The 12,129-nt window shown below is 36.3% G+C and overlaps 1 protein-coding gene across 2 annotated transcripts; it reads right to left on the bottom strand.

Annotated features, from left to right (window-relative positions):
* Positions 1 to 231: 231 nt before the first annotated feature.
* Positions 232 to 12,129, bottom strand: lman2 (lectin, mannose-binding 2). Of its 2 annotated transcripts, none has more exons than XM_047585588.1 (8): positions 11,911 to 12,129; positions 10,106 to 10,224; positions 8,665 to 8,782; positions 6,945 to 7,027; positions 6,028 to 6,189; positions 3,394 to 3,508; positions 3,187 to 3,306; positions 232 to 2,025 (listed from the first exon to the last, which is right to left on the bottom strand). In XM_047585588.1, the coding sequence occupies exons 1-8, from the start codon at positions 12,044 to 12,046 to the stop codon at positions 1,865 to 1,867; spliced, it is 1,014 nt and encodes a 337-aa protein (XP_047441544.1). In that variant the 5' UTR covers positions 12,047 to 12,129; the 3' UTR covers positions 232 to 1,864. The 2 variants fall into 2 exon arrangements, with proteins under 2 accessions (XP_047441544.1, XP_047441545.1); XM_047585589.1 differs by lacking the exon at positions 6,945 to 7,027 and adding an exon at positions 6,800 to 6,879.

Below are 12,129 nucleotides of genomic sequence, written 5' to 3'. Positions count from 1 at the left end.
TATTAATGTTCTATTTGCAGATTTATTTTAGCTTATTTAGCTTGCTAGCTTCTAGTTAACGGTTAATGGGATAAACATTAAACTAATTTCTTTCCACTGTAAGTTAGTTTAATATTTTCTTTCTTACTTATAGAAAGTAATTAAACCACAAAATTTCTTCTACTCAACTCCACTTTTAATTTCTGCTAAATTAAAACAGATGCGAAAAACTCATTAATAAACCACAACAGCTTCATTTTTTGAGTTTTTAATACATTATTTCTGATGAGAGGAGCAGTTTCTGGTCTCATCACAAAACTAACAGATGGATGGATGAAAGAACCAAAGAGTGGCTACAAAAAAACCCAAAAACAACAACAAAAAAAGACGGGAACAGAGAGAAAAATGCTTAGTCGAACCAAAAACTGAAAGAAAATATCCATTTCAGTAGATACCAATGTGTCATCAAAGTCTCAGATGTGTGTTAAACGTTGTTTAACAATGTCGGGACAGAAGTGAATGTGAAACACTGTGGAAACGGAAGCAGAAACCAAACCAAGGACAAAAAAAGAATCAAAGAAATGAGTGAAAATCAATCCACGGCTCTACGGGAGGAACAGTTTCATAATTAACACTGTGTGCTCTCAACGTCGCACTCATCATTATACTGAAGAATTAAAGAGCTGTAGTTACAATTCAGCATCACCGACTCGGAAAAACTTCTAGAAAAATAAAGGCATATTCAGGATAAAACTGCTCGAAAACAAACTGGAAAAGAAAAGCATAAAATATTCCAACCCATAGGAGACGAAGTTATTCTGTTATCGTCCACTGAACCCCTGCATCAAGAAGTGTTTTTATTTTATTCAAATCAGTGCTAGTCTCTAGATAATTTAGCTACTTTCATGAGAAGAAGTGAAGAATAACACTGATATGATTCACTTCATGATAAGTTTAGATAATAGACACTCAGTCATGTTCATTATACTGAATGGAATCGGAACCTCCGATGTTTCTAGTGGTAGAAATAAACAGTGGGTTCGTTTTGGCTTAAGATTAAAAAAAAAAGGACAGAGCATCTTACAGAAACAGAAACAGGAAGCTTATCAATAGAAAACCCAAAACATCATATTGTCGATTGAAAATAAAGGAGGAACGTGGGAATTACAGATCACTCAGTCCTGTTTTGCCATGATTTATCCTGTTATGTATCTACTGCCGTTTCTTTCTGAGATAGACACTCGTGTTCTCACACGATTTCTATTCATTTCCAAACCTAGTTGTATGAAATGGGAGGATTCAGATCGGACATTGTAAAAGCCAGAAACATAAATCAGTTAATGTGCCAACTAGTTCTTTATAAGAGCTAATTATTTTTTAATATTTTAGCAGAGCAGCCTGGATCATCAACCGCGGATCCTCAGTTTGTGGAGCTACTTTCCTCTTCCAATAAATAATCAGGTAAAAGAGCTTGGAAGACGAACTTATTAAAAAAAAAAAAAAAAAAAAATCACCATTTTGCAGCTTCACACCTGCAGCAGAAAAAAAAAAAAGGAGCTTGAGACGCCTGATCAACCGATAAGAAGCAGACGTGGGCACAATCTTCAGAAAAAATACAATTAAGCAAAGACAGTAAATCTGTTCTAACCCTGAACACAAAGACACAAAACCGGCGCCACCAGTTCTGCACCTGTCTTCACAACCACAAATGAATTTACCACAATTCACCCGCGACGCAGTGCTTCCAAGATATAAACTTTTTTTTTTTTGTTTTTTTGTACAATCTTTAGAAAAAAAAAATTCACATTGAACGTGCTCAAGCTGTCGTCTGGAAAACAGTCCGTTCCATAACTGTTCTTCTTCTTCTTCTACTTCCTCTCCCTGCTCAGTAGAACCTCTTGTTCCGTTCTTGTCTCTTCTGGAAAACCACAGCTCCCACCACGGCGCACACCACGATTCCCAGCAGAGCGCAGAGCAGGAGCAGGAAGACCTTCCAGCCGGTCAGGGGCGTGCCACGGAAGTTTCCAGTAGGATCGTCGATGTTATCTGCGAAGGATGAAGGACGTTGTCCAGGAATTATATTTCTAAAGTCTTTGTATTTGTAACAGGAAGTCCAGAGAAACTTCACAATGAATTAATAAGCAGAATGTGAGAAACCGAAAAACCATGCTGCTCTAAAGTGAAGCCAAAGCAGGTAGAGCTCCCCCTGGTGGCTGGCTGCAGTATATATTATAGGCTCCGCCCCCTCCATATTAGTGGGCGGGACTTTGGCCAAACTGGTTTCTGTTATTTCAGGTTGTAAATATAATGATGCACGTTCAAGTGTCAGTTTTTACATTTTCAGTTCGTCATTTGACGATACAGAAACAGGATGTGACATAAAGGCGACTGCCAGTTGACATGGCAACCGCTCCGCAAAGCGAGGTGTAAAAAAAATAAAAATAAATAAAAAAATAAAAATTAAGTACAGTGTATAATCCAACATTTCCTTGTAACTGGTGGAGGTGGAGCAAAGCGTTGTATTACTTAAACAAAAACACGAGTGAGTCTGGAGGAAGTGTGGGCGGGGCATCGATACTGTGGCTCCGCCCCCAGACCGTACTGATCAGACTGTGGCTTTTCTGGATATTGATTTTATGCTGTAACCTATTAAAGGGCTACTGGTTATTCTGTGTATCATTATAATTATTATTATGAGTAATAATAATTAATTTAATTTAATAATATTACCAATTATTTATTCTTATTATCAATTAGTTACTTAATTATATTAATAATGTAATAATATCGTGGATTATTATTTTTCTATTAATGTTGTATTGAAGTAAGGAGGCAGAGTTATGGTCTGATCTCACCTGTACAATCTGCCTCTTCTGCATGTTTTTAATTTTATTGGTTTGTTGTATTGTGGAAATTAATAATGAAAAAAAAATTAAAAAATGTATCCCAGGAAAATAGCGTCAGTCCATATTTATATACAGTCTATGGAGAAAAGACTGACACCACTACTAACATAACAGCATAACAGCCTATAAATAACGTTTTAAGTGGTCATAATGTTATGCCTGATTGATGTATAGATTGTTTCCTTGTCATTTATATGACATAAATGTAACTTTTAGGTCGTTTTGTGTTGTTTGAAACTCATTGTGTTAGATTGTACCTTCAGATTCGGAGGAAACGTGTTTGCTGTGACTGTGATTTTACCTTTCGGGGACTTGAGGAGACTGACGCTGGGTTCGATCTTAGTCCAGTCCAAGTTCTCCTCCTCGGGCGTGTGCTCCACCATCAGCTGGTAGAGCTTCATGGAGATGATGTCATGGTTATCTGGAACCGAATCAGAAACGTTGCATTAATGTAATAATAAAAGCCTGTCACTTTAAAATGGACTGAATTAGAAGAAGCTGAACCTACCAGACAGATCTCCTGTAGCTGCTGAGGCGCCAAAGAAATATCCGGTGGGAAGACGAACTCCTCCGATGTCGATGCACTCCTTCCACTCGTTCTTGTCCTCCACATCAACCATCACCTGCAGAACACAGAGTAGATTTAAGTAACACGATGCAGCGCCGACACAAACGCAGATTTATTTCTTACAAAGCTAAGACGCTAGAAAACAACATACAGTGGGGGAAATAAGTATTGGGATATGCTTGAATTTGTAAGTTTGCTCACTTCATTAAATAATTGAAAAGACAGATTTTTGTTTTTACTGGTATTATGGTTATTAGACACGTAAATATTCAATAGGAAAATTACAATAACATAACAAAAGTCTTAAAGTTATAACTTGCTATCTTAAATTTTATTATAATAATTATGTATTTGATACAACATTCATTAAATGCTTTTATTTTTTATAAGATTTGAAGGCATTGGCAAACATTTGTGATTGATAAATGAAATAACAATAATCCTATCATTAAATCAAAAATATATAAATACAATTTAAAAATAGTTTAATCTTAAATTCAATTCTACAGAAAATGGAAAGAAAAAGCTGTCAAAAAGAAAATGTCAAGACGGCCTCCATAATATTATAAGTAACAACTAGCACTAATGGTATAGTATAATAATAACATTATGTCAAAAATGGACTATTGGTGTTATAATTTGGTTAATTTTTCGTTGCATTATTTCCACTCTGACCAACAAAAGTCATTCAGTCAGTCTCGTTCTTTGCTTCCCGCAAAAATCTCCTCCATAGTTCCCTCGAGTAGGATGATGAGGAAAGGTGTAGGGAGCACCTTACCAATCTCGGCAGAGGCGAGCTTCGTAGATCTGCATTCAGTGGGACCTCCGTTGTCACCAAGACCACAGTGGGGAAGGAACGCTGCGTCGATTAAGGATGAAACCTGGCCCGTTCCGCGTCCCCTGAATCAAGAAGTGCGATGTAAGTCCGCTTAAAGTTTGCCATGGAGATATGCTCAATGCTCGACTTAGGCTTGGGAGAATCAGTGCTGTGACTTCTCACAGTACAGTTGTGCTATTTTGAAATTGAACCTCTGTCCCCGAGCTTTGGGAAGGATTGAAAAAAACTGGAAATTGAAAAGAAAGCACATACCAACGTAGCAATGGAGAGTAAAAACATCATGGTCTTGAAGCTGCAGTTTTAGCAAGGGTTAAGCAACTACACGGTTTTGGGAATCAATGAAAAAGATGTACTGAAACTCTTCGTCACAAAAATTCTTTTAGCAAATTCAAATTAGAAAAATATCTCTTTAGGGGATTTTCACCTTCAATACAAACAGATACTGAGCAGCGGCTACAAGAGGTGGATCAAGAAGAAACCATAAAGGCCTGAGTGCCTCAGTCAGTCTCACGAAGTTAAACCATCGAAAACACCTGTGGAGGGAGCTGTTGGAACAGGCTGCAAAACGGGTATTCGCACGGGCAACACAACAAACTCTGACATTAATTTATGGAGTATTGGAAGTGTATCCAAAATCCACCACTGGTCTTGTTCCAACACACCTGGTGAGCCAATACGACAATGAACGGTACTCATCGCCTCGGTGGAAAAGTATGACACAAACTACTGGACTGGAGGATGGGCTTGGGAATACCCAAATTTCATTGATTCACTTACATGAAATACATAATATTTTATTTTAGATTTGTATGTTTTTTATGGCATTTATCTAGATGCATATTTGTATTATACTAAAAAGCACAGTTCAACATTCCAAAAAACAGAGTCTGATCATTTTATGGAATGTGGGCAAATTAAATTTTCATGTTCAGGGATCAATACTTATTTCCCCCACTGTATACATTTATATTAAAAACTATGGGATGATGCATTATACAGAACTAAACAAACAAACTAAATCAAATTCTAATAATAATATTGGAAAGACAAGATTTTGTCTTTTTGAGACATAAAATAAAATTATGTATATATTTATACACTAATAATATTAATAATATGTGAAAAAATTACAAATATTGCACATGAACAAAAAGAGACAGATGTAATATATACACTTCTATCTCTAATTATAATATATAATAATTTATGTAATATAGTTAATACATATACATTTATTAATGCATTATTAAATTAAATTCAATTTTAATAATAATATTTGAAAGGACAAGAAACATTTAGTGTGATTTGATAAATAGAAATAAAAAGATAATACAATATTATTAAAATAAAAAATATATAAATAAATTTAAAAATAAATTAATAATATAAATAAATATAAGATTAAAATAAAATAAAATAAAAGTAAAAAGCTAGTAAAATAAAAAGCAAAATATTTACAAGACAGAAGCCTCCATTTATAATTATTTATAATATAGTAAATACATACATTAGTCTATTAATAAATAATAATAATAATAACTATTATGTATTTTAAAACATTAAAAATAAGAAACTATTTGATTATTTCTATTTAATTTAGCGTTTTTTTAATTTTTCTTTGTCATTTCCTCCTTCCTACCTCCTATATCCAGAACAAATAGTTTAGTCCAGTAGAGTTACTCTTTCTTTGTCATAAATAAATAAATAAACAGTCAGAAGAACTCTTCTCTACTCACAGTCAGTCTTCCCTTCGAGTAGCGAATGGCCAGGTACGTGTCGTGCTCCCTGTTCCTGATCTCGGCCGAGCAGCCGCCGAGCTCCGACGAGCGTCCGTCTTTCCCGTGGTCGTAACTCACCGAGCCGTTGTTCACCATGGCCGAGATGAAGGGGAAGGAGCGCTGGTGACGGGAAAATAGAGAAAACCTGGGTCAACAGACTTCACGCGCTTCCTCTCTGATATAAATGAAGTGACGAGTGAATACGTACGTAAAAAAAAATAAAAAGTTAAATGTCCACATGGCAGATTATTGGTCACATCTGCTCTGACCTTCACGCTGCAGGATCATGTCTAACTTCTCACAGCTGACGTTTTGCATTTATAAAATATGAACCTACTGTTTCTACTGAGCTTCTGGAGAAGAGATTTGAAGTAAATAACTGGAAACATTTAAAAGTAAAGTCAGATCTGATACCAAACAGCCACATAGAGAAGAAGCTAAATAAAAACCAGGACACTTGAAGCTGCAGTGTGAAGGTAGTTTAACTCATAAAACAGGCTTTGTTGAAATAAATGAAAAAAATGTGATGAAACGTCTTCATGCTCCACAATAAATTGTCTTTTTAGGAACAAATGTCTCAAATTATAGCAAAATAAATAATTCTTTAGGGGATTTTCATGCTTCCTTTTTCATTTTTTATTATTTTTTATTATTTTTACAGATACTGAGACAGCGTGCTGACGAGGTGGATATAAAAAGAAACAAACAAAAAGCCTGAGCTGCCACTCACGTCCGTCGCATCATCGTTAGAGTAAGTATCTATAAAAACCGCCAGCCCGTGGAAGTGAGCATTGTTGGAAAACACGGGGCCTGCGAAAGAAACAAGCCGGTCAATCGCCTCCGGGCAAACACACACACACACTCTGCACACTTACATCCATCCCATGGAGGTCATTGCGGAAGGTATCCAAAAATATAGCCAGGCCAACAAAGTGGTCTTGGTTTCCAAACACAGGGCCTAGGGTGGAGGGCAGAGATGAGGCGACACATGAGCGGACGAGTCGAGACACTCGGTGGGAAGATGAGATGATAAGACACAAACATCTGGACGATGGAGGGAGGGATCCATGTGGTGATATCACCATGAAACTTCTCCAGTTGATTACTTACATGAATACAATATTTTTTTGTATTACAAGTTTTCTGTGGATTTGTATTTAAATATGCAAATTATGAGTTATCTACTTAAATATGCACTAATTTGCATACATTTCCAGAACAGAAAATCTGAATAATGGCTAAATTGAGGTTCAAATTATTGTTTCATTTTGTTAACGTATTCGATTTACAGGTATTTACAGAGGGAATTTTAGTTATCTCTTTTTATCACTCCATGAATCACAAAATACCATCAACAGTCCAAACAAAAAATATATTTTCGCCATATTTTTAGTAGTAAACTTTTCTATAAATCAGGTTCTGAATGATATATTAAAAGAAAACCTCAGTAAATACCTGCAGAATGTAGTTAGGAATAAATCTGGTAAGTTTGGTTTGTGTAAGAGCTACTGAAGTGGAGATTTCTGGTTTAGAATATGTAGAAAAATTCATTTTACGTTTCAAAATCATGTATATTTTTATTGGAAACCTCTATAAACCAAAACCAAATCTACCCAATTCCTTCAAAACACATCATATAATCACTCAAAATTTAATCTGATATTTTAATATTATATATGTTGATATAAGTTCATTGTTGATCGTCTCCACCTTCGTCTGCTTTTACCAAATGTTTATTACCAGATGAACTCAGATGAGTCTGACTTCCCCTCTTCTCTCCTTCATCTGTCTTTTCTTTGACTTTTCTTTCTAATTTGAGCTGTAATTTTCTCCTTAGAGGAGATTTCACAGCATTTTTAAATGTCCCTGGCAGATAAACACAAACCGTCAGAATATCTGGTCACTTTTGAACCAATCACGTTGTCAGAAATCGACACCAACCAATCAGAGTTTAGCTCCAGATCGGCCTTTTATGATTGGTTGAAGGATGTGACCATATTTGGACTCGACAGATTTCTACAGGAGAAAAAGAGCTTCGCAATGGTTCCTCACATGCCGTACGTTTATAAAACTGACTTTTAGCCAATTTAGGAGTAAATTAGAGAAGCAACACAAACAAACTGTAGTAAAATGAACAACTCAATGTCATTCTGACCTTATTTTTTAAACTAGTTTGATAGGAGACATGTTAATGAAGTGAAACTCTCAAAGTTGATGAGTGGGTGAAAAAACTGTTTTTGCTGCCGTGACTCACCCTAAACTCTCTGAAGACTATGAAAAATGCTGTGAATACAGAGTGAAATGAAAACTGGAGCTGGACATGAGTAGCTTGGTTAGGAAGCGATGCATTAGTGTGAGTTTGCATGTTTTATTTTTGCCTTACAACACGTATTGTGTTATTATTTGAGACCAGCTGCTGCTGTTGTTGGTTAGTTTCCAGCTTCACCAGTCAGAGGTTTTAATCTAGTGGGAGACTGGTGACACTGATTAGATGAATGAATGAAGCCATATTGGTTGTAAATAGTCAGGTGAAGTTGTGAAGGTGAGGACCTCAGCAGTAAACATCCTCCCAGGCTGAAAACAGAACAACGTTACCTGGGTGCAGTCTGTCCTTTGCGTACCAGATGGCTATACCGTCACCGTGGAGATTCTTCTTTCCCGACCCATGAACTTTAAACTGTACGTGCATCTCCCAGTCCTTCAAGTAACAAGGCTGTGGCGAAAAAAATAAATCATATCAATGCATATGCAAAATATTATTTTCACTATTTTTAAGTCCTTCGTTTGTAGTTAAGACACATTCTCCTTTCTGAATGTGGTCCTTGTCCCAGTTTACATGGAAATGGAGAAAATCGTGTCCTCCTCCTCCACACTAGGGGGCGATATGCGTCTTTTCAGCGGGTTAATATGGCCCCCTTTCTTTGACCTATTATCTAACACAATAAACAACTGGAGTCGTTCATGTGTCAGATCAGCATTTCAACCAGATGTATAATAGTTCAGCTTTTTAATGTGTGCGCTACTTATGATGCAGATAGATGGCGCTATTCCTCAGGTGGTTCTTCTACCGGCTCTGTTTACCTTCTTCTTCTGCAACCGGCTTTCTTGGATGTTTTTGCACACGCGTTATCGACTTTAGTCCAATTCAGCATATACAGAGAAAATCGATTTCCAACCTAATTATCCGGGTGTTTTAATCAGATAAATAGAACTCTGATATTTGTCAGAGTAACGTGTTTTCATGCACTAAAGTTGTCCGGTTAAAGTCAGACTAGGGCAATAATGCAAATGAGGCAATAATTCGTTTTTTTCACATGTAATAAAAACGAGTGACTTTGATGAAAAAATGCCAGCTTAGATGATGCCTTCACGAAAACTCAAAAATTATATATTCCCACTCGGAAATTTCAGACATCCACCGTCATAGCGTTCATGTTACAGGTTAACTCGGAGGAGAAAAAATAAGTTTGATATATTGTCACTGAACATATGCACAATCAGCTCATTTCTGAGTGTGACAACTCAGAGCTCATTTGTTCCCAAGTTGTCTTGAATGCAACATCAGTTGCAGCTTGATCTCAACCAAGTTTTCCGAGTGATGTTAGTTTGGAGAGGAGGGAAAGGTGCGTTACTCTCATTCCATTGGTGGATGAACTAAATTCACTACTTGAACCTGAAAATATCCTGCGTCAACATTTTTTTTCCCTCTTAATGTTGATCTTTTGTTTTTTTAATCACAATCAAACTCCAGACGCTGGAGATCTGGAGGCACGGTGCCGGAATACTTTAAGACCTGAGATGATGAATGTTATTCACTTCTCCTGTCAGTGGTTTTAATGTTATGGCTGATCGGTATACAGACACCCAGGCACGTGCTGTAATAAGTAGGGACGGCCGTGATCTAAGAGTACAGAGCGGAGTGTATAATCTGACAAGTTCAGACAGATAACTGATGAATCAACGTTGTGGGTGAGTATTCAGATCGTTTCGTTAAAACGAGGTGATTTACTGAACGTTTCCGGTTCTTCAGTCTCACCACAGTGTTCCAGATGGATCCCTGCTTGCTCCTCTCGTCTGGAGTGAGTCGGACGTAGGAGCTCGTCACCAGCGTGTTTCCCCAGAAGTCCCACTGACTGGTCGGGCTGCTGCCCACACCTGCAAACATTCACCACGTTATTAGCATTTATAACCACGTATACAACTCCTCGTCTCCTGAGTAAATACCGTAACACCTTTGCTGGGAACTTTAGATTTCAGGTGGCCTCTTACGAGCAAACATGCACATCTCGGAAAGCACGTCGAACAAGGTGGTTACGCAACAGTTAATAAAACATCTGCACAAATTTGGTTGGTGTTCAATAAAAGACAAGACTCAACAGGTTGAGGCTACATTTAAGTTTTACTTATGTTTACTTGTATTTCAGTAAACTTTGGGTTCATTTCCTCCAAGAACGAACAAACCCCTGAAGGTGTTTCTGACAAAAGTGTCAAATGTGCACTTTTTACACTTTTTTTGTACACGCCCTAAACAAACACGTCCGTGACTCGTGGCATGTTCAAGGTCTTATTCATAATAAGTCTATATATATATATAAATGATGGATGGTGTGTTCAGAGGACCCAGTGTCCCACTTATATGTCTCAATGCAGCTGATAACCAGTCAGGAACCTGCTTTACACATTCATTAACATTCAGATTGGTTTAAGATTCTTTTTTAGACGCCGCTGTTTTAAATCTTCTTTAAAAAAAAACAAACAAAAAAATAATTTGCCTTGGACAAAAAAAGGAGTTGTTTCAATGAAAAAAGTCCAATGTTAGAAAGTATGAAAGTTAAATAAATGATGCTATATTATTTATATTATTGTTAATTATTAATGTGATATAGTATTAAACACAGTGTATAAAATTTGCATCTGTCTCTATGTCTTGTACATTTGTTCATATGCTAATTATGTACAATTTGCATAAACCATTTTATTTTACTAGATTTTTACTTCTATTGTTTTGTTGTTGTTGTTGTTTTGTGCAGCTGAGCTACTGTGACCAAACAATTTCCCTAGTGCATGAATAAAGTCTGTAGCGCTGAATAAATATAGTTTGTGTACTTTGAAATATAACTCCATGTTATTTATGTTAATATAGGTGTTATTGCACCTTATTAATTCTGCTTTGTATATAATATATATTTACTTCTGTCCCTATTTTTGTACATTTCAGGAACAACCATTCTTACACTGTTTTATTTTGTTCCACTAGATTTTTACTTATATTTTATATTACTTACATTATGTATTTTTAGTTTTACTTGGCTGGTGTTTCCTTTGTGCATTTTTCGTTGTGGATGAATAAAGTTTGTCTAAGTAAACATATATTTTTTAGAATGGTTGATTCCAACTGTAATGTCAGTGTTAAATATGAATAGAGGCTTGATTCTAACATTATGTCTCATTACTTTGATATTTAAACGAATAAAAAACAAACGCTAGTGGAGGAGCAGAACTAAGTCTTTAAATCTCTAAAACTGAGCAGAATTGTCTACAAATTCGTTACATAGGTTGTTAAACGTCCGTAATTGATTAGTTAATCATTTACAACTTACTGAATATCACAACTTTCAAAATTCTAGACCTCTTTGTAAATAATTACAAGCGTTTTATTAAAACGATTAAAAACTACATGATGATTTAAAAACAAGTGCGCCACAAGACAACAGGGGGCTAAATTGTGCAGCTTAAACGTCGCAAATATCGCTAAACAACTAATAACATTCAAAAAAAGAGGAAGGTTTGAGGAGAATGAGTCAGAGCAGGTTAGCCTACATGCTACCTGAGCCATCTTACCCTGGTACGGTTTCATTAACGAGTGCTCTCTCTTCAGGTGTTCCGCGTTTCCGTCGGTTATGTCACAACAAACATGACACAACTCGAGGATCAAGACGATCAGCAAAGTGCTCAACATTCCTCTAACGCCTTCCATGTTCACCAAAAAGCCTCGGAGAGTAACTCTCACAACAAATTTCCTCTTCGAAACTCCATAAATCGACTCTGCTCCTTTCTCTA

The sequence above is a fragment of the Mugil cephalus genome, chromosome 5, assembly GCF_022458985.1.
Source record: "Mugil cephalus isolate CIBA_MC_2020 chromosome 5, CIBA_Mcephalus_1.1, whole genome shotgun sequence".
Lineage (NCBI taxonomy): Eukaryota > Metazoa > Chordata > Actinopteri > Mugiliformes > Mugilidae > Mugil > Mugil cephalus.
This window is presented reverse-complemented; position numbering and strand designations above follow the sequence as displayed.

What these genes read in the sequence shown, in the direction of transcription:
- lman2 (XM_047585588.1), bottom strand. Translation starts at nt 12,046, where the DNA reads ATGGAAGGCGTTAGAGGAATGTTGAGCACTTTGCTGATCGTCTTGATC. An exon ending in GTTAATGAAACCGTACCAGG is followed by an intron (nt 10,225 to 11,910) that starts GTAAGATGGCTC and finishes GAATGTTTGCAG; the next exon opens with GTGTGGGCAGCAGCCCGACC. An exon ending in ATGACCTCCATGGGATGGAT is followed by an intron (nt 6,190 to 6,944) that starts GTAAGTGTGCAG and finishes TCCCGTCACCAG; the next exon opens with CGCTCCTTCCCCTTCATCTC.